This window comes from Rhamphochromis longiceps, linkage group LG18 (assembly GCF_057381845.1).
Source record: "Rhamphochromis longiceps isolate RC_006_pf linkage group LG18, R_longiceps_female_GT1.1, whole genome shotgun sequence".
NCBI classification, from domain to species: domain Eukaryota; kingdom Metazoa; phylum Chordata; class Actinopteri; order Cichliformes; family Cichlidae; genus Rhamphochromis; species Rhamphochromis longiceps.
This window is the reverse complement of record NC_140574.1, coordinates 7,991,596-8,011,220: the sequence shown is the minus strand read 5'-3', so window position 1 is coordinate 8,011,220 and position 19,625 is coordinate 7,991,596. Positions and strand designations below refer to the sequence as shown.

The window sequence follows — 19,625 nt, the reverse complement described above, 5'->3', positions numbered from 1 at the left end:
AAGACTTAACCACCATGTACACCACAACATCTGAGAAAGTGATCCAAAACACACCTCAAGGATCTTAAAGGATTCTTGACAAAGAAGCGTGACAGGGTCCTGTATCAGCTCACTGACCTTAACCCGGCTGAGAAGTTTTTAGTACGATTTAAATGTAAAAGTAAAGAAAAAGCAACCAACAAGTGCAAAATTTGCAGTCTGTGTGAATGACAAATTCATGGGTGTGCTTCCTGTTTTGGTCTCATTTCCCTGCCAGCTCTGGCAGAATGGAAACTTTGCTGAGCTTTGTTCAGTGTCCCAATTTTAAAATAGAGGATTGATTATTCTAACAGTGTCCCATCACACTGTTATGAGCATTATTACACTACCAGACTATAAAATCCCCCCAGGCCACAAAGGGTACGCTCAAACAATTTGATAATTCAAAAGTAAGGCAGTTTTTTTCACATGGGTGGCTGAAGGGACTATCTTATTAGAGATATATTGAAGCAAAAGTTGACATTTAATTGACAGTGGCCTTTCATGCTCATCATACGAGCACTTCTCCACAGGCCTGTCACGATGTGCTGTCATCACAATTTGGGTGGATTTCCTTCTGCTGCCAAAATCTCCAACCAGACAAGATGAGATGTTACAGTCTGATAAATGAGCTCCATCCAGGTTTAACTGACTAACTCCAGAGAGATCAAATTCTGCTATGGAGGATGGAGGGACATTAAAGTGTTCGTTGATGGGTAACGTCTGGGTCACAATTAACTCCCTTGCTCTGCTTTCATCTGTACTGTATTCACTAGTGCCAAACCAAGTGGACACAAAGAGTCTTATTTTCTTTCTTTAACCTGTAAATGAAAATCTGGTCACGTTTTACACACAATTCTTTGAAAGTTTTTCTATTTGAAAAGAAGCAAATTGGTTTTCCCCAGTGTCCCATTGTAGGCTTTCACTGAGAACTGCCAAGTGATTCTGTCAAACCTGTCAGATAAGGCAAAAACTAATCTTCCTTTCACAAAGTCGAAACTACACCCGTGTTGTGAAGTTGTTGTTTTTCTTTTCAGACTCTACAAAACCTAAGATTTGTCTGTCTTTCCTTCCCCATATTTTACTCTTTGAGTATTTTTTGATGTTCAGAGGTAAGGTAAGGTAACTTTATTTATACCTAAAGGCAAGGTAAATTTGCTTTACAGAAAAATGACAGCATTTGACATCCCTTTAAAAACACACATACCTAGTAAATATATAAAACTCACTGTGACACATACTTTAATACACATACAAAGAGCTAGTTGAAAGAGAAAAAAAAGTGCGTTCATTATCCCTTTACCTGCTTCTAAAATGTTATTTTAGATTTTCTGTCTCACCTTATCAATCTACTGTAACTTTCTTGCTGTGTGTCACTCTCAGTTTGACCTCTGCCACCAAAAGCCTGCTGTTTTCTGTCTCTGCATTTTCTGCATGTCTCACATTGACATAGTTTGAAAACCTCTCACTGGTCTGATTTAAACATTAAGCAGCAGCTGTTTTCTCTGTGTGCGGTATGTCCACAGGCCAGCAAGGTGTCTGATGCTAATGTTGAGTGTTTGTATCTGATTCTCCCACTGTGTTTGCTCTCAACAGGTTTTTTATCATCTCATTCCCCTGCTGTCTATACTCTCAGTAGGTTTTCATTATCAGATCCCCCTGCTGACTCTCTGCACGCCTTCCCCTCTCTTCTCTGTTTTCAGGGCTTTTTCTTGACCGTGCATTATCGACCGAACGCAACCGAAAGCTTCTCTCTCTAAATGTATGCACTCAATATTCTGCACTGCACCCGATCTGTTGAATGTAACATTATAACCTCATCCCCAGGCACTTCTGTGTTACACAAATTGGTCTCAAACGACTACTGTGTGTTGAATCACGGTTGCTTTAACCCACCCCTTACTCTTGACTTAAGTAAAGCCAAGAACAAATTTCGCTTCGAACTGTAGAGCAAATTTTAACCTAGTGTCTAGAAAATCTGGGCGCCATCAGAGCACTCCATGCATTTTGTATGTGTAACTGTGTGTGTGTTTGTAAAACCTTATACAACAAAAAAGTAGCAGACCAAAGTAGATTTTGAATGTGCTTATCTGGGGACCTTTATAGCCTCCTCTTCTTTATATGCCAATCAGATGCTTTTGTCTCTCACAATGCAAGCTTTACTTCACATGAGCACAGCAAACTATTGCCACCTACAGCGACTGCCTGGCAACGTTGTTGTTCTGTCATTTGAATTAGCAGCAGCTCCCGGATACTTCAGATTATAATGGCATGCACAGCGCAAGCTGTTGATATACTTTATCTGAGACAATGCACACTGGCCAGCTCTTGGATTTACGTAAGCATCTTGCGTGTAATTAACACAATTGCCTCATGCTTTAAAGTTAAGTGTAACTACATAGTGTAGAAACTACATGATATGCAGAGAGGCTAGATTAAATTGGTCATATCATGTTCAAGTGAAGTAAGTCAATAATATATCAATGTTAAATCCCACGACACTGCACGGGTTTCAGACTCGCGCTCTTTAGATTGTGGTTTCAGGAAGGCATCCATCTCAGTCAAGTCGAGCAGCCACCTCTACTTTTTTTAGTATACCAAAAAAAGTAAATTGGGTGGTTGTTACATTAAAAAAGTCTAACTTGTAATTTGAACACAATAATTTCATGTTTCTATGAACGTAATTAAATCATGAAGAATCTGTACGAAATTCAACAACTTAATTTGTTCTTGTTGAGACGACATGATACAATCTAGTAAGAGTGGTTAGTTGCTGAACTCATGAAATTCACAAGATTGCACAAGATTTCAAACTGCAGGAAAATCACTGGAGTTATAAGAGGCAGAGACCTACACACGCACCACCTGCATGCTATTGCTATTTATTGTGTATTATTACAAAAACAAAACAATTCTGCATCAAATACAGGAAATCATACCTTTCCTACATTTCCTAGATTGTTGGCATGGTGGTTAGTGCTGTTGCTTCACAGTAAGAAGGTCCTGTGTTCAAATCCACATTCTGGCTAGTTTGCAGGTTTCTCTCTGGGTATTCTGGTTTCCTCCCGCAGTTAAAAGTCATGCAGTTATTAGAGTAAGGGTAAACTGGTGATTCTAAATTACCTGTGAATGTAAGTGTAAATGGTTGTTTGTTTCTATGTGATAGACTGCTCAGCTGTCCAGGGTGTACCCTGCACCGTAACCTATCACTTCAGGGTTATTTCCCAGCCCTCCTGCAACCAGGATAAAGATAGAAGGATGGTAGTTGTTGAAGACCCATTAAATTTTTATGGTAACCAGGATCTAGACTTTGTTGAACATTATGTAATATGAAGACAGCATGTAGTATTTAAGTGACCAAGTAGTATTGGGGTAAAAGTTATTGAATAGTGTTGAAATGAAATGACAAAATTGTGAAGAATTAAAATATTCCAGGAGCTCAACTTACTTCATCTGAACATGTTTCAATCGCGTTTTATGAACACAAAATGCACAGGTTTACTGAATATGAAAAAGTTGTGTTGATTTAACTCAGTTGTTTAAGTTTCTCCCAAAGCAAAACATTTGTGTGCAACCAATGTCCATTATTGAATCAAGTAAATCCAACATGGCCTTTTTTTCAGTGTATGAGGAGGAGACATGGCTCAAAGAATCGTGAATAAAAATCCATGGGACAATTCTGAGTGCCTGTTGCCTCACCCCTGCCCCCCAAAAAGCCAATCAAGCGTCAAATGGGAAACATATTGGCTAATTTTCTTGCTACACCGATACATGCGCAAAGCAGATCGTTACAACTGGCACATTTCTACATCTTTAAACATGATTACTAAGCTGTAGGTAACTGTAGTGTTCTTTAATTTTTATCAGCTTGCTGTATCCATCATGCAAATAAGCATGGTATTTGATCCCAGTTGTTGTTTTTGTGGGAGAAGCCGAGACACTTTTAATGTCAGCACTCTGGTTTGAGCAGTAAATAAAGGTGTAATGTTGTGAAACAGTGCAGTAGGAATATAACTGGTGGAGGGAAAAGACTTTTGGTGGCCAAAATAAGCGAAGTTTTAAAGCAGTTTTCTTTAAAGTCCACCACACTTTATATTTCACGTGGCAGTGACCACTGAAATAAAAGCTGTCTCCCCATTCTACTAGATAGGAAGTTTCAAGATCATTGCCAAGTTACAAAACTTGCTTCTGATATCACATTCACATGTCTTGATAAAACCATTAGACTAGCTGATGGGTTCGGAAATCCATCAGCCATCCTGATTTAATTGTAATTTAGCTCCTGGGGTCCAATATTTCAAGACTTCCAGTTTAGGAAATCACATCTCTGCCCTCGGAAGCTAAGTCATTACTGGGTGATGACCAGCAGTTGTTAAATGCAGATATCGTTCCTCTTTCCCTCAGTGTGATACTACAATTTTTGTGGTTTTGCAGGTTTCCAGTGTTTACACAGTGTTTTAGTGTATAATGATAAAAACTGATGGACAAAGATGCACATAGTAGCAAAAGCAGTCAAGTGGCTAAACTGAGAACCCACACAAACAGAAAAACATTTCAGCTCAAAAGCGTAATTGCTTGTCATTGCAGTTCATTTTAATGTTTTTGTCTTTCTGAGATTTTTACTTCCTTTTTCTCCTCTTCTGCTTGACCCAGTAATACCCAATGTTCCTCAGAAACTTTTCTGAAAGAGAGAGAGAGACCGTAATGCATCACATACTGCAAGAATTTCACTTAAATAAGCATTAGAGGGGATAAAATTCTTTATATTATATTATATATTTTCACTTAATCCAAGCTTCTACATTTCACTGTGAAATAAATGCATTTTTAAACCCCCCTACATTTAACAGACCTTAAATATTTCTGTTATTATTTAAAACCACTTGAGAATAAATACATGTAAAACTAAAGTGACAAGTCAATTAATTTATAAGCCATTTGGCAGACTTTAAATTGAACTGATCTAATCTAGGTCTCATCTATGAAAAATACAGGTGAACTTCACATTTAAAAATATTGTTTAAATTGAGCATTTTTCATTTTTACTATTTTAAACCATTTATTATCATATTTAAAAACATTAACTTGCAGCAGTTTTAGTGCAGGACTCTGACGTGTGATGTGTAGTACTTTGACAGTCATATTATGTAGGATCTGAAAACTTTTTAGCACTAACAGAATGTTTTGTGCACAATATATTACAATTGTTTTCACAGCTTCACTTCTTTTCATATATCTCTTCTGCTCTTTTCCTTTATCAGTTTCAGACGACTAAATGATACTAATTTAGTTTAGTTATACTAATGATGATACTCATCAAAACTGCAGAATAACCAACTGTGTTAACTCCCATGGCTCTAAAGTGAGCTATTAAGTTGTCTAATAACATCACAGGTAATTGCTATCACACTCACTCTCCTGGTTGCTCGTTGTCTCTCCTATCATGTTGCATAGCTCAATTTCCTTGAGCCTGATGCAGAGCTCACAGATATCATCCGCCTCGCTCCATGACGCTACAGTAGGATCTTCTTCTGCCGCACTGAAAACATCCAGAGGCTGGTAATCAGGCACCGGCAAAATGTTTGATGTCTTCCAGGCTGCCGGAGCTTCGAGCTGCTGATCAGCACCATCATTCAAGTTGTTAGCAGAGCAGTCGTTTCTGGAACCGATGGGCAAAGAGTTTTTCTGGTTTGGCGCAGGGTCAAAAAAAGGCCAGGTTTTCTTGTTGTCTGTTTTGTCGTGGATAGAGGGGAAATACTTGACAGCTGCCATTTTGCTCAAAGAGAACATTGTTATTGTTTAAATTCAAATTGGGAGATATCCATATTAGCTATTCCAGAACAGGAGTTTCCACAACATGGTGCCCGACTGTTGCCTGGTTTGATGAAAACCCAACTGACAACCCAACAATCACTGACCATGTATCCAGAGTACCCTCTGTAGCACAATGTCATTTAAAAAAAAAAAAACACACACAGGCTGATATTCTTCTTCAGTTTAAAATAAAGATGGACACTGTAGCTTCTGCATTTGAAAAGGGAAGCTAGCACATATGTGCCTAAAACCTGCATTATTTTTTCCAGTTGCCAGAAGGGGGCACGTCTTCGGGTTTAAAAACAAGTCAGATTTTATAGAGGTCTATGGGAAAGCAACCCTTTGCTCACTGATCTATGGCCACAGAAGTGTCTCAGTCACAAAGCTTATTTAAAATAAGGATCATGTTATAAATGATGGTTTCCATCTGACTTAAAAAGGAGAACAAAGCAGAGCATGCTTTAGTTTGGTGAACTTGTCTCACAAATACATTAAGTATGCTTATACCACAATTTTCCTTTTGCAGACTCACCTTCGCTGGGTGCCACCTGTTCTTCTAATGTATCTGCAGCATCTCAAAGAGATGAGCACCAATGTTCCCCAGACAGCCAAGTACAGGGCACTTGTGGAATACATTTTCAAGACAGTAATGAGATGCTAATGCAAACACTTGTCATGTCTTGGTGACAATTGAAAAAATCAACTTAAAACAACGAGATAATCAAAGATTGTGGAAAATATGCTTGTTTGATTACTTACAGAGCTGGGTGAGAAGATTGATGATGCTCAGCTCTTTGTGTGGTAGCAAATGTAAAGCACAGTCACTAGCTGATTCGGTTAGCCTGGGTCTTGGCAGTACTTCCTGGAGTTGTACACATGTTGCCCCTCATTTCTCCCCAAGAAATGTAAATACAGCTTTATATGAGATTTTACAGCTGAACGTTGTAATGACAGCCTTTTTTTTATTAGCTATTACACATCGCCTTCATTCTTATGTACTTTTTGTATTGCTTGTTTATATTTATTGTTAAACTAATGTGACTGTGTTGAATGTTTGTTCCCCAGCTGTGCGCACGTTTTAAGCCCACACGGGAATATAACTTGCTCCAGATGTACACAGATTTAGGCGCTTGCACAACTACTTTACTTTTTGTAAATAAAAAGCATTCGAGTTAGTGAGATTTAAAATGCACACACCATAAAAATGAAGTGTTGAGTAAGGCGTGGATTTGTGTGTGGATGTGCATTTCACGTGAAACGAGTCTGCCTGGCAGGATTTATTACCCCATTGGAACTGAAGGACCCAATCTTGCAAGGCGCAGGGCTTTTGAAACTGTGCTTATTAAACATCGATGGACTGAAGAAGAGCTTTCAGAGGAGAGGGAGGCGCACGGAAGCTGCCGCTGGGAACGTGTAGTAAGACCCTCGACTCGCTCTCTCTCTCTTTCTCACTCTCCCTCACTGCCTCCCTTCCTCCCCTTCAGTTCTGGTTTGAGGAGATCTCTCTTGGAGCTGGAGAGGAGAGTTCGTTCGTCTCTCTCCTCCAGCAGCCGCCGGGCTTCTCTGCAGCCTCTCACCGCTTCACCATGGATCTGGGAACTAAAAGAGTTGCTGGGATTATCGCTCAGGTCGCCCTGCTTCTCTCCTGCGCATACGGGACGACCGGAGAAGGTGAGCCGGCTGTGCGTTTTTTACTTTTCCCGCAGGTAGCGCAGCAAGTGCGGGGAGTCTGCTTAAAACACGACACCATTCATCTGATTAGAGCGATAGAAACACGGGGGACCGATATGTTTTTGTTACTTTTTAAATTAACATTCGAGCTTTATAAAGAGCTTTCTTCTTCATCATCAGCTTTCAGCGCGTCTTCGTTGCCAATCAGAGGAAATTAAAGAAGTAGATTGTTTTTAAAGATATTTTTGCCCTTTTTATTAGAGCAACATTTAAGCCTCCTGCACAAGTCAACTTCTCTAGAAAACATTCCCCTTGTGATTAAGCCCCTTGTATTACATCTTTCCAAAGATTCCTGATTCGCAGACTCACAGTGCCTCCTGAAAACCTTTGTATTTAGGATGCTGCAGCCCAGAAGGTTTCACAGAGCTCAGTGTTTGTCAGTAAAAGGTCTCAGCTGTGTGTTCAAACCTCTGTAGGCTGAAGCCTTTATGATAACCACTGAATCGAGTTCATCCACTCCATACAGCAAGGTTATGTGTTTGCTTTCTGGTTAATTTTGTGCTTGGCAAAGCATGTTGAGCCTGCCCGGAGTACAAGAGTGTGTGTGTGTGTGTGTGTGTGTGTGTGTGTGTGTGTGTGTGTGTGTGTGTGTGTGTGAGAGAGAGAGAGAGAGAGAGAGAGAGAGAGAGAGAGAGAGAGAGAGGTTGAATGCAGCTTGTACAGTAGATGTGGGCTTGGGACTGAGAGGATGCTGGGTTGCGTCTTAGGTGAAGAAATGTCACTTTTCATCACTGAATCATGTCTGAGTTGAGCATTAGTGAGTCTCCAGGTCTCTAGTTATGTGTCATTGTGGGAATGTGAAGCTGGGCGTTGCTGTTATCTTCCTCTGCCCGAAAGAAGAGGCGAAGGGGAGAGAGATGGACAAAAGGAGCAGAGAGGGAGATGCCATACGCTTGTACACATTGGAAACAGATGGCAAAATGACTCTCCCGCCCTCCTGTCTTGTTCTCTTTTCTCGCAGCTCAGTGATTTCTTTTCATTTCTTATTTCATAGCTTTCCTACCTTACACTCTTAAAGACGTGATTTGTGTAAAATATTGTTATCTTCACTTTCTTCTCCATAGCTCTTTTACTCTGCAAGTCCTCCACTTTTCTTTTTCGTGTTCCCTTTTCCTCTCGCGTCCATATTTACAGTCACTGACCCCCTGAATCCCACAGTCATTAGAAACTCTTGCTGTGCAGCCAAACATTGCTCACACTCGCAGAGCTTTATTTGAAATTCAAGTGGAGACCTCAAAGTTTCCAAAGACACCACATTTGTCAGGCTGAGTGTTGCAAGCATGCACTAGACATCCTGAATATTTCCACTTGATAGAAGGGCGCAGTCATGAAAATACATGAAGTGTTGTGCTTATTAATGCATTTGGATGTTTGAGCTTCACTGTGCAGAATGATATATGGGCACTTTGACACCAGAAGGCTGGATTCACTTTTCATCCGCTGAAGGGGGGGGGTTGTGTGCTGTTTTAGAGAGCCGATATCATATATATGGTCATCTCAAACCTTCTGTTTACAAGGAGCAGCTAGTCCTCATCTTCTCCCCTGTTAAGTGAATTTTCTTTGCTTAAGGGAAGGAGAGAGGCTGGACTGTGATGGGCTGCACTGAGACCCCAGTATAGGATATATGAGTGAGCCACTTAGACAAGTGCAAAGTGAAATAATGAAATATCTCATCTTCTGAAATGGATATTTGCATATTTGTAGGTTTAGGATTTCTGAGACACAGTAGTAGAAACAGTTCTGTGAAACTTATTTGTCTCTATATAATTTGAAACATCATTGAGTGGAAATACCAAGTTAAACATAAAAGCAAAGAGAGAATCTTTTTTTTTTTTTTTTTTTTTTTTTTTTGGCCTGTCCCGTTTGGCTCTTTTGCCATCAGAATTGTTGTCTAAAGGCAAAGAAAGATGCCCAACGGATTTACTTTACCAAACTGACCATCCCAGCCTTGCCGTAATGGTCCATTTGATTCACCTTTTATTGTTTATTTTATTTTCACTTACTGAATACGGGACAGACTTGACTGGGGGAAAGAAGGGGAGAAAGAAAGAGGGAAAGAGAAACAGCTGAGAAGAGGGACGGGGGAAAAGGGCAAAAGACAAAAACCAACAGAACGGGCAGAGAAAAAAAATGCATATATCAATCACCTGGATCACCTGCTGAGAAAGAAAAAAGAAAGCAAGCAGAAGAGAACAAGAGTAATAGAATAAACAACATCACAATGATATATGGGAATATGACAGTAAATACTAAATGTTAAACATTATTGTGCAGCACATAAGATCAACAGAACACAGTGTGCTTTGAGGTAGGAGCCAAAAAGGGTGTAGTTTGTGGGTGTGATCACCCGTGTGTACACCTGTGAGCATGGACGCGCTTGTTTTTTGTTTTTTTAAAAGGTTCCTTCATGTAATAATCTGCTAGAGGGTGTGGGGGGGCCACAGCCCCGTCCTCCAGGGCGTGAAGCAGGTGTGGAGGAGATCAAAACTCCAGACATCCAGAGGCCCCCAGAACACAAGAGACCAAGGAAGACCAACAGAGGGGCAGCTGCGCCACTGTCCCGGAAAGAGCTGAGGAGAGTCCCAGATGAGGGCTCACTCAGCAGCCGCGGAGCAGAAGCCAGGGGGAGTTGCAGTGACGCGCCCGTGAGCTCCGCCGGCAGCCAGCTGCGCCTGAGTGACCGAGCCCCAGGCCGAGAGGCCGGGGGCACCCCACCTCCGAAGTGGCCCGAGCGAGCCCCAGGCTCCAGGCCCCGATAAGCGGCCGCCAAGGAGTGAGCCGGTGTGTACCTGGACGCCCATCCCCGGACACAAAGAACCACCAACGCACCGATGTCTGAGGGGGTCCGCCACTGGCAGGGGAAGTGGTGGTAGGGGGAGATAGGCCTCCAAACCTTGGAGGGCCTGAGATGTCCCCAAAGAGAGAATCCTAATGTTTCACCCTTTGTAGACTACCAGGAGCAACAAGGCGCATAAAAAGTCTCTTTCAGTTTGTGTGTGATTTTGTTGTCTAACAGTAATGAGGTAAGGAAAGAGACACACTCTGCAGACAGATGATGGATAAATGGTGTTGTGGAAAGAGTGTAGACAAAGCCGTGTGTAAGCAGTTAGAGTAGATGGCTTTGTAGTTTCCATCCTTCCTCCTTGAATAAAACATCTAGAGCTTCACCAAAATATCAGGCTCTCTCTCTTTTTCCACCTGCTGTGTTTCTCCTTCAGTTGTTTCCTCGCTTTCCTGCTGCTTCTGACTCAGATGTGGTGCGAACTCTCCATCCGTTCCTCCTTGTCCGACTTGTCTCTCTGCCTGTTGCGTTTTTCTTTTAGCCTTCCTTTTGTTTCCTGCCAGTGTCTCTCCACTCCCTTTGTCCTACTGAAGAGATGCGTCTCTATTTGTTTTCCTTTCGAGTGTCTTTCTCTTTGTCCTCCTCTACCCAAATCTCTTCTCTACACCTGGATCAAAGAGGATGTCTCACTGCGCCATCACTGTTCTTCCAATTCATGCCTCCGCATTTCTTCATCTTTCCCGCTCTGCATGTGTCCTCCCTGCTCACTGAGTCCTTCCACGTGAAGCTGAAAACAGTTTGTTAATACTTTATGACCCAAAATCTTTTTTTTCTGAGAGACCTTGCTTCCCTTATAGATGTGTTTCTGCACATTTTCCAGCTCAGCTTGAAGGTGTGTGGAGCTGTATGTGGAGTCGCCTGCCATCGGTATCACAGGAATAACAGACAAGTCATTTGTGCCACCTTTGCACGTGCAAGAAAGCTAACAGGGAAATCCAGAAGATTTGCAGTCTAACACGTAATATGTGCAATTGTAATCCTGAGACAAAGATAGTAGAAGTGAAAAAGTCTATTCTGGTGTGCTGCGTATCTGTAAATGCTGTTGGCAATGCTTATCTGAGGGTTTATTAGCAACAGAGCGCTTGGCCTCCCACAACAATCCCACATTTGAATAAGATGTCTCTATTTGTAGTTGTTGTTGGTTGAAACAACTCAAACACTTAATTTGTGATGTGGCTGCAAAACACCCCTTATAACGGAGCTCTGATTGAAAAAGCAAATCTTTCAAATGTTGCTTTTCTTTTCTCACAACAAAACAACAACAAGGAACTATTTTATCAAAAAAATCTGGCAAAACTTGTGATGGCAGCTTGATTTTCTCGTCAGAATGAGACCATCACACATTTGCAGTTTACTTGTACGAGAAGCACAAGTGACGCATGAACAGTGGAAGGTGTCGACATGTTATTCAGCTCTGCCCTCTTTGCTTTAACACTTTTTGAGAAGCTTTTAGCTATTGCACTTAAAATAACATAACATATTGTCATCAAATGAATGAACAAACAGCAATGCAGCTGCGTCTTGTCAGCTCCACATGTACGTATTTATGTGCGAGGAGGTGTACCCACAGTAAAAGCTGGGAAAGAAGAAATTAGCATCATTGTCAATGACAGCGTGCAGGAGCTATTACTGCTTATTGCATACATGTTACAATTAGAATGTAAAGAATCACTGGCAGCAATGATAATTAACTGTTAAAGAAAAACATTATCCATCTCTGTCAGGAAGAGCACCCAGCGTAAAAAATCTGCCAGATGAAACATGCGGCGCTACCCTCTGTGACAAGGGAGCAGCCAACAGCAGCTTTTTATTTTTTGTCAAAGCTGCGGTGATCACCACTGGAGACTGACAAATAGCTGCGTGAGGCTCAGAGCCACAGGTTCAAAACCCGTAGTCTGAACATTTCTCTTCATGTTTGACTAAGAGTGAAATTTACTCCCTAGAACAGCTGCTTAGCTAACTGCATCATGGATCTCCATCTCAGGATTTGTCCGTTTGCCTTGAATTAGCTTTTAAAGTGAGTCTCACATGTTCAGTGACAGGAAAAATCAGTGATTTATGGAAGCTTTTAAATGATAAGGCTGTTTACTAACACATACTTAAAGCTTAGAAAATACATACAAGTCGTGCCATGGCAGTGGCCTGCCAGTATTGCATGAATATTTAAAAAAATAACTGCCACTGTTACAGTCAGTGTTTCTGTCAATCTCTCTCAGTTTTCATTATTTTTTGCTTTGTGGTTCTTTTCCTTGGCTAGGCTCTTTCTCTCTCTCTCTCTGTATCTGTCTCTGTCTGTGATTATCTCGCTCAGCGTGACCCAGCAGCACACTCATCATGCACGGACCATAAACCACAGCAGCATAATAAGTTAAGACTGCAGAGATGGAGGGATCCCAGCTGCAAGTTCTTAGCCTGAGCCTCACATCTCAATTCTCCACGGAGACAGTTCACTGTTCATTATGGAGGTGGCACTAAATGACAACAAAGTAGAGATACATATTTTAACAACCGACGGCGCTCGGATGACTTGTTAGCCAAAGCAGCGAGCTGCTTTGTCACTGGAGTTGAGCTGATGAGATTCAGGGAAGTTGGTGTGTGAAGCAGCTACCCGCAGGGCCGTAAAGCCAGTGTGCATTTAATCGCCTTCCAATATGAAAACATAAAAGAGTCAATGTATGTTCAGCAGCTGCTATATGACAAAAATAAAAACTAAAATATCCATTTAAGCTCCAAAAACAGTGAGTAACTGTTTATCGGCTGGAGCCTCGAGCCTCAGGTCAGTTTTAGGTGTCAGAATGAGGTAATGAGAATAAAACCCTGCAGGTTTTAAACAAACTGTTAGCAAATCTTGATGTGGATAGAAGTGCTTTTTTCTAAATGCAGGAGTACAAATGGAATTGAAAATTAGAATATAGAAACATAGAATCTGTAGAATTTGTAGAATTTGTCAGCTGCCATTGGTGCTTGAATTGGGTTAACAATGTGCTGTCAGTGCACCACTATTCCTGTTTGAAACATGTTTTTGCTCCATTTTGTTGTGTTGAACACAGAGATATACATGCAGAATGTGGAAAGTTACTCTCATACACCTCCTACTGTCTGGAAGAAGGTCCTAACTATAGGCTGTACAAAAGTTGGACATGAAAAGTGAAGCCAGTGTAAACCTGCAGACGTTTTAATAGCGATCAGGGGACAATACCCATGATTTTCTGTAGGAAACCCGCCCACGGAGTTAACTTCAGTAAGCACTTTTCTAAAGAGTGTTCAGGTTCAGCCAGTCTTCTTAGGTCATACAAAATAAAAGATTAAGTCCATTATGTGAATTCTGGCCACTTTAAGTTTCAGAAGGGAGGATTATCTGGGGTGTTCTCATTAGCTTGCAGTTTCACAATTAGGTCCCAGTTTCAAAACACAGAATGGCAACAATGAAAACACATCTCAAGTCTTTCAGAAACCACACAGTGACGTCATGGTAACTACATCCACACTTTATACTGTCTATGGTTCTGTCCTACTCTGACAGACTGCTGATTGAGAGGGGGACATATGTACAGTGGCAGAAAGTTAATAATTAAACTGACACATTATAACATTTCATTTATGATGCCGATGCTTTTTAGTTTTATTTCATGCACAGAAATTGTGATGTGTAGATGACTATTCATTTGTTAATTTGCAAATCAATTCCATTTTATTTATTAATTTCTATAGGGTTGCTTTCCAGCCACCCGACCTCCCCGTGACCCAGATAAGGATAAGTGGAAGAGAAAAGATGGATGGACAGCCAAATAGTCACATCAATACATTTTATTGCAAGGTAAAGATCGTACAATAGCAGAAAGAAAACAACAATTAAATGACTCTCTGAGCAAGCACTTGGTGACAGTGGGAAGGAGAACTCCCGATTGCCAGGCTCAGGGAGGGGACCAAACTGCTGTGTCTGGTTAGGGCTGATGGGAGGAAGACAATAAAAATAACGTTCTCTATACTGAAGGTTAAATACTATTTGGGGGCTATTAATTCCTCCAGTAAGTTTTAAAGAAACTGTTTATTTTATTAATATATATAATAGCATATAATGTATATATTATATAACATCAATTAATATTTTAATCTTTATTAAGAGAAGATGTCAAGCTTAAATGGAATTTTAAAGCAATATTAACCAGCCTCGGTGTGAAGCATGTTGAACATCAGAGCTTATAGTGAATCCTTTTAGCTGCCTGCTGGGAAACAACCTGCACTATGAAGGTTGACCTGCAAAATCTTTAAGACAGCAAAGAAACATTTACTAGAGCGGTGAGTTTACTCATGTGAATCTCTTAAAAATTCACCTTGCGAGAACAGAATTTCAGCTAAAACCACAAATGTGTCCACAACCTGACGATGGAGCGGTTTGCACTGAGCATTGAAGGAGCCAAAGATTTTGTATTGCTATACTGAGTGGGTAGAATTGATGCAAAGCAAGAAACTGCAGAACAGTGAAGCCTTGCGTTGAATAACAGTAATGTAATTAGAGGTTTGTTTCAAAACTGCTGTGTCTCTAATTGTGCCCTCTAAAAGTTTTATATCATGACCTGCTTTCTTCTGATTTATTTTATTAAATATGAGTGCTGCGCTACTTCAAATTTTGAGACTCCTGTTTTAATTACTGGATTTAATTAGCTTTGCTTTTTGCTTTTTGAGGGGTTTTATTGGTTAATTGTTTTATGTGTGTGTGTATTTCCATTATGAAGAATGAAGACAGCTATTACTCTTCCTGACAGTATTACTCAGAAAAGAAAACAATTAAGAAAAAATCCACATTAGAGGTTTGTACCTCATTTATGTGGACGCTCGCTGACATCAACCAAGTCTTATTGCAGAAAGTCAGCCAGTTCTTACTACTATATCTAGTCTACTATCAGTGAAGTTCAAGGGGTAAATCTCTGAAGTCTAATATCATGCACTTTATTTGAATCCTAAGATCCTTCTGAGCATAAACGGCCCTAACCAATCTGGCGCCCTAGGCAAGATTTTAGGTGGCGCCCCCCTACATCAGCAGTGTAGTGTAATGTTGTAACAAATAATATTTCTATTAAATAAGCTTTACTTTGCATTTTAATTAACGTGGGATTATTTTTTGTATTTAGAAATAATAGTACCAACTTTTTTTTTTTTTCAACATTTGTGGCACTGGCGTGGCGCTCCCTGATGGACGGCGCCCTTAGCATTTGCCTATACGGCCTATGCCACGGGCCGGCCCTGCTTCTGAGTAGCTTGTTGTCTCTGGTGTACTATATAAGTGTAGGTGGATGAAGCGTTTGTGGTAAAGTAATGAACTTCCAGGGGAGGAAAAGTTGTAGTGTAGAGGTATGGGTGTTCTAGCACACGCTTTCCATCTGTTCAAATTATGAAAAAAAGATTTTGAAGAGGCTACTTTGGGTGCAATATTGGTCTCCCGCCTCCTCAGTAATGAATTTTTATGCTTGTGCATTGGAGACAGCTGTGGAGGAGGAATCTTGTTCTTCGAATTGTCCGTTCTTCCTGCGACCACGACACTGCGGGAGTGCGTCTGGAGAGAGAGTAACCCAGGTTATTTTTTCGGACGTAATATTTACAGATTTCCCCTGAACATGCCACATGCAGGAATCATTACGTTACTGTTTCAGAAGAGAACAATAAGGATAAACTGACTCATTCTGTTTTTGATTGTGCAGAATGGACAGATTGTGCGTTGCACTTTTCTTAAGAACTGCTCATCCAAACAAGATGAGTGGGTGACTGAAGTCAAACCAGTGGCAATGAATACTTGTATAGGTAAAAGTAGTGTAGAATACAATACAAAAGAAAACGTGTGTATTATGTTTTTGAGTTTTATACCAACAGAATAGTGAGATTTTGTAAAGGTTAAACATTTTTTGGCTTGCTGTTATTCTCACAGAACCTTGTAGGCCTCTCGCTCCCCTTACAGAGTGGAACAGGTGCCAGTCGCTGGAAACAACTTTCAGCTAAAATAAAAGAACTGCTCATTTACTGTGAAGCATCTTATATAGTGGCACTGCATTTAATCAGTTGCACAGCTTATACAGCTGCCGAGATTGAAGTGGGTAAACTGTTGTCTGTGTTTGGCACACGTGATCATTTTGGTTCAACGAAAAACGTTTACAATTTTTCGATAAAAGGCACAATTTTTTTTTTGTCATAACTTAAGAATTCATACACTGATTACTTCAAAATTTCACGCATATGTCATAAACTGTTTACTGTTATGGCTGCAGCATAATGTTTATCTCTTGGCTCACCTGCTGAGCTGTTCAGCTGGGGTTTACCTATGATTGCTGACATTGGTCTGGAAAGCAACCCTGGAAAATCAGACTAGGTTGAGGTTGCAAACCAGGCCATATGGCAGATATGTTTTTTGTTTAAACATTTATGTAATCCAAAAAGGAAGATTGCCATGTGGCTGTGATAGGGAGTGATGCCAGTACACTGCAGATGACTAACTGTCATGTATTTATTATAGAGATGGACCGATCCGATATTACGTATCGGTATCGGTCCGATACTGACCTAAATGACTGGATTGGATATCGGAGAGAAATAAAAAATGTGATCCGACCCGAAGTATCACAAAATCACATCACAAAACGCGCTACTTAGCGTAACCCAGCTCATCGGAGCAGTATGTGTCACGTGATAGAGCGGCTGTTGTCTGCAAGACCTGTCGGTGGTCTGTTGGAGCATTTGGAGCCTCGCTACATGCTTCCTAACCGCGGCATTTCATCTCAGCGAAAACTATCCCAGAGAAGTAAAGCAAGTGTGTAAGTTCATCCCTGAAAGAAATACTTTTCTTTGTTATGTCATTTAAAAACTTTGAATAAATAATTATCTGAATCTTACAACAAAAGTGGTCATCTGATTAAATGTATAGAAATCCATAGTACTTTTTTCCTTTGGGAAGGTACCATCTGTGCAGTCTGCAATTCTGTTGAAGCAAGATGTTGAATCTATTTAATTATTGTAGAAAAATAATTGATTTCTGTGCATTTGTTTTACACTTGCATTAAATTAAAGTTGATTACATCGATTAAGGGCGGGGGGTGGCTCCCTAATATTTTTGCTGGGAGTTGGCAACCCTATTAGTTAGGAAGGTAAGTACTCTTTAAAATACCAGAATAGGGAGGATGGTGTAGGTTTAAATTTATTAGATTGATCAGTGTTGCTGAACTAGAAAATGTTTTGGGTGGAGTGTATTTTTTGCATACAGGTATAACAGAATAGCTTCAATCTCTTGTTTTTTAAAACTTAAGTATGAACTTATAAATGCGGCATGATATTTATAAAAAACAGTTGTATTGATTACAAAATACGCTATATCGGATTCATATCGGTATCGGCAGATATCCAAATTTATAATATCGGAATCGGTATCGGACATTAAAAAGTGGTATCGTGCCATCTCTAATTTATTATAAGGAGGTGCTGCAAACATGAAATTCAGAAACAAGCAATCATTTGTATGTGCATGTCCAATGCTTTAAGTAATTGTAGTTATTTAAAAAAGCGTTTTCCTGACCCCTTGGGTTGAATGCCAGAAGCTAAAAACATCAGCAGGATGAAATCAAGTAATAAACTTCACATTGTGAACATATCTGTTTGCCAATCCATACTTGCACCCAAAATACAGAATAACTTGAAACAGTTGATTTTGGTCCACTATATTCCCTATCTTGTTTTTATTTTGGCTCTGGAAGGTAGTGAATACAGTACTTGAGTTAGGCCAAGGCTGGTGACCTACTGGCAACCTCCCGTCACTAGAGAAAAACACTGCTTGCTTGTTGATAGATGAAGTTGGCCGCAAGGAGGGCAGTACAGCAATTAAAACCTCCTTGTGATTGCACCTGCAGTTTGGATAGGAGACACAGACTTGTCTGCAATGCTATTTACTTCCAAAGCAGTTGTAAAAAAGTGCAATTCAAACCAAAATGGTGAAGGTTTGCACCCAAAGTAAAAGCTCTAACATACTGCTGCAATCAATTAAAAGGTGCCATGTTTACTTTGAAGGTGAGCTTTCACCATTTCTGGATATTGTTGTCAATCTCACTACTGCTTGCAACATTTTGCAGACAAGCTGCATACATCATTGCAACCAGTTTCAAGCTACTGTCTACCAGTAATCACCTTAATTGAGCCTGTGCACGAGAAAATGCTAACTTCCTGGTTTGAGACCGGATGTAGGGTTGTACATTTCCGGTAGCTTTACTTTGCTCTTCAGAAAGATCGCGTTAAGTTACAAGAGCAGAAGGTGGGAACACTCACCACTGTTGTGTCATAAAAAAATCTAATGATCAATTTTGACGTTTAAAGAATTTAGATCGATCAGTTGTTTACATCGCTCAACACAAGCAGAACTGCATTACTGCAGCAGAAGACACATCGTCCACATTTAGAAGCACATCTCTGTATAGTGACTGGTCTTATGATTTAAACAGGCAAATGTTCAGCATTCAAACTACAGGTGAACTATAGTCAAACCAGATGTTTCCCGTTATGTCGATATCAGCTAGTCAAGTACACACCTCCACAGCATGTTAACAAACTGTGAAAAAAGCCACACAAAAAATGAATGGTAAGGGTTTCTATACATTAGTATTTACGAAGGGTATGTTGTGACTTACCTTCAAAATTACAGTGGTCGTTCGCTAATAAGGCGGTTCACCTTTCACCTCGCTGTTTTGCAGATTTTTTTAGTGCAAGTTTGCACGTTTTTTTACGTCACATTGTGTCCTGCCACTGCAGACGATCTCCTCCGTGGCGTCTCTCCTGTACAGTACAGAATCGCTGCATCGATCGCTAGCAGTGTGACTCTGAAGTGCAGTATTGTATGTCCACGATGTCCACCAAACGTTTTGCACCGTCAAAAAATACAATTGGCTACTTGATTTCACCTATCGCTGGTTATTTTTAGAACATAACACCTGCAATAAACGAGGGACAGCTGAGAAATATAACATTTGAATCCCTTTTCTATTTTGCTCTGAGGCTCGGGGAAAAAATATCGACAAGTCGATGAACATCATTTACAGATATATTGGGTAAATGCCCAAGACATCTATAGAAATGTAAATCGCCGCTTGATTCATTCATTTGCTTAACTTGTTTTGGACCGTAAACAGGGAGTGAATAGGACACCGGAAACAAAGCTTCCCACAGGAGTTTCCGCACCGGAAGTAGCATA

General features: G+C 40.4%; 1 protein-coding gene across 1 annotated transcript in view; it reads left to right on the top strand.

The window, feature by feature from the left end:
- The first annotated feature begins 7,327 nt into the window (after positions 1-7,327).
- LOC146647653 (contactin-associated protein-like 4) overlaps positions 7,328-19,625 on the top strand; it is a 152,604-nt gene continuing 140,306 nt past the window's right edge. The window contains exon 1 of the mRNA XM_085387960.1: positions 7,328-7,503. Coding sequence (XP_085244086.1) covers positions 7,419-7,503 — 85 coding nt within the window. The 5' untranslated portion in view covers positions 7,328-7,418. The remainder of the gene's footprint in view (positions 7,504-19,625) is intronic.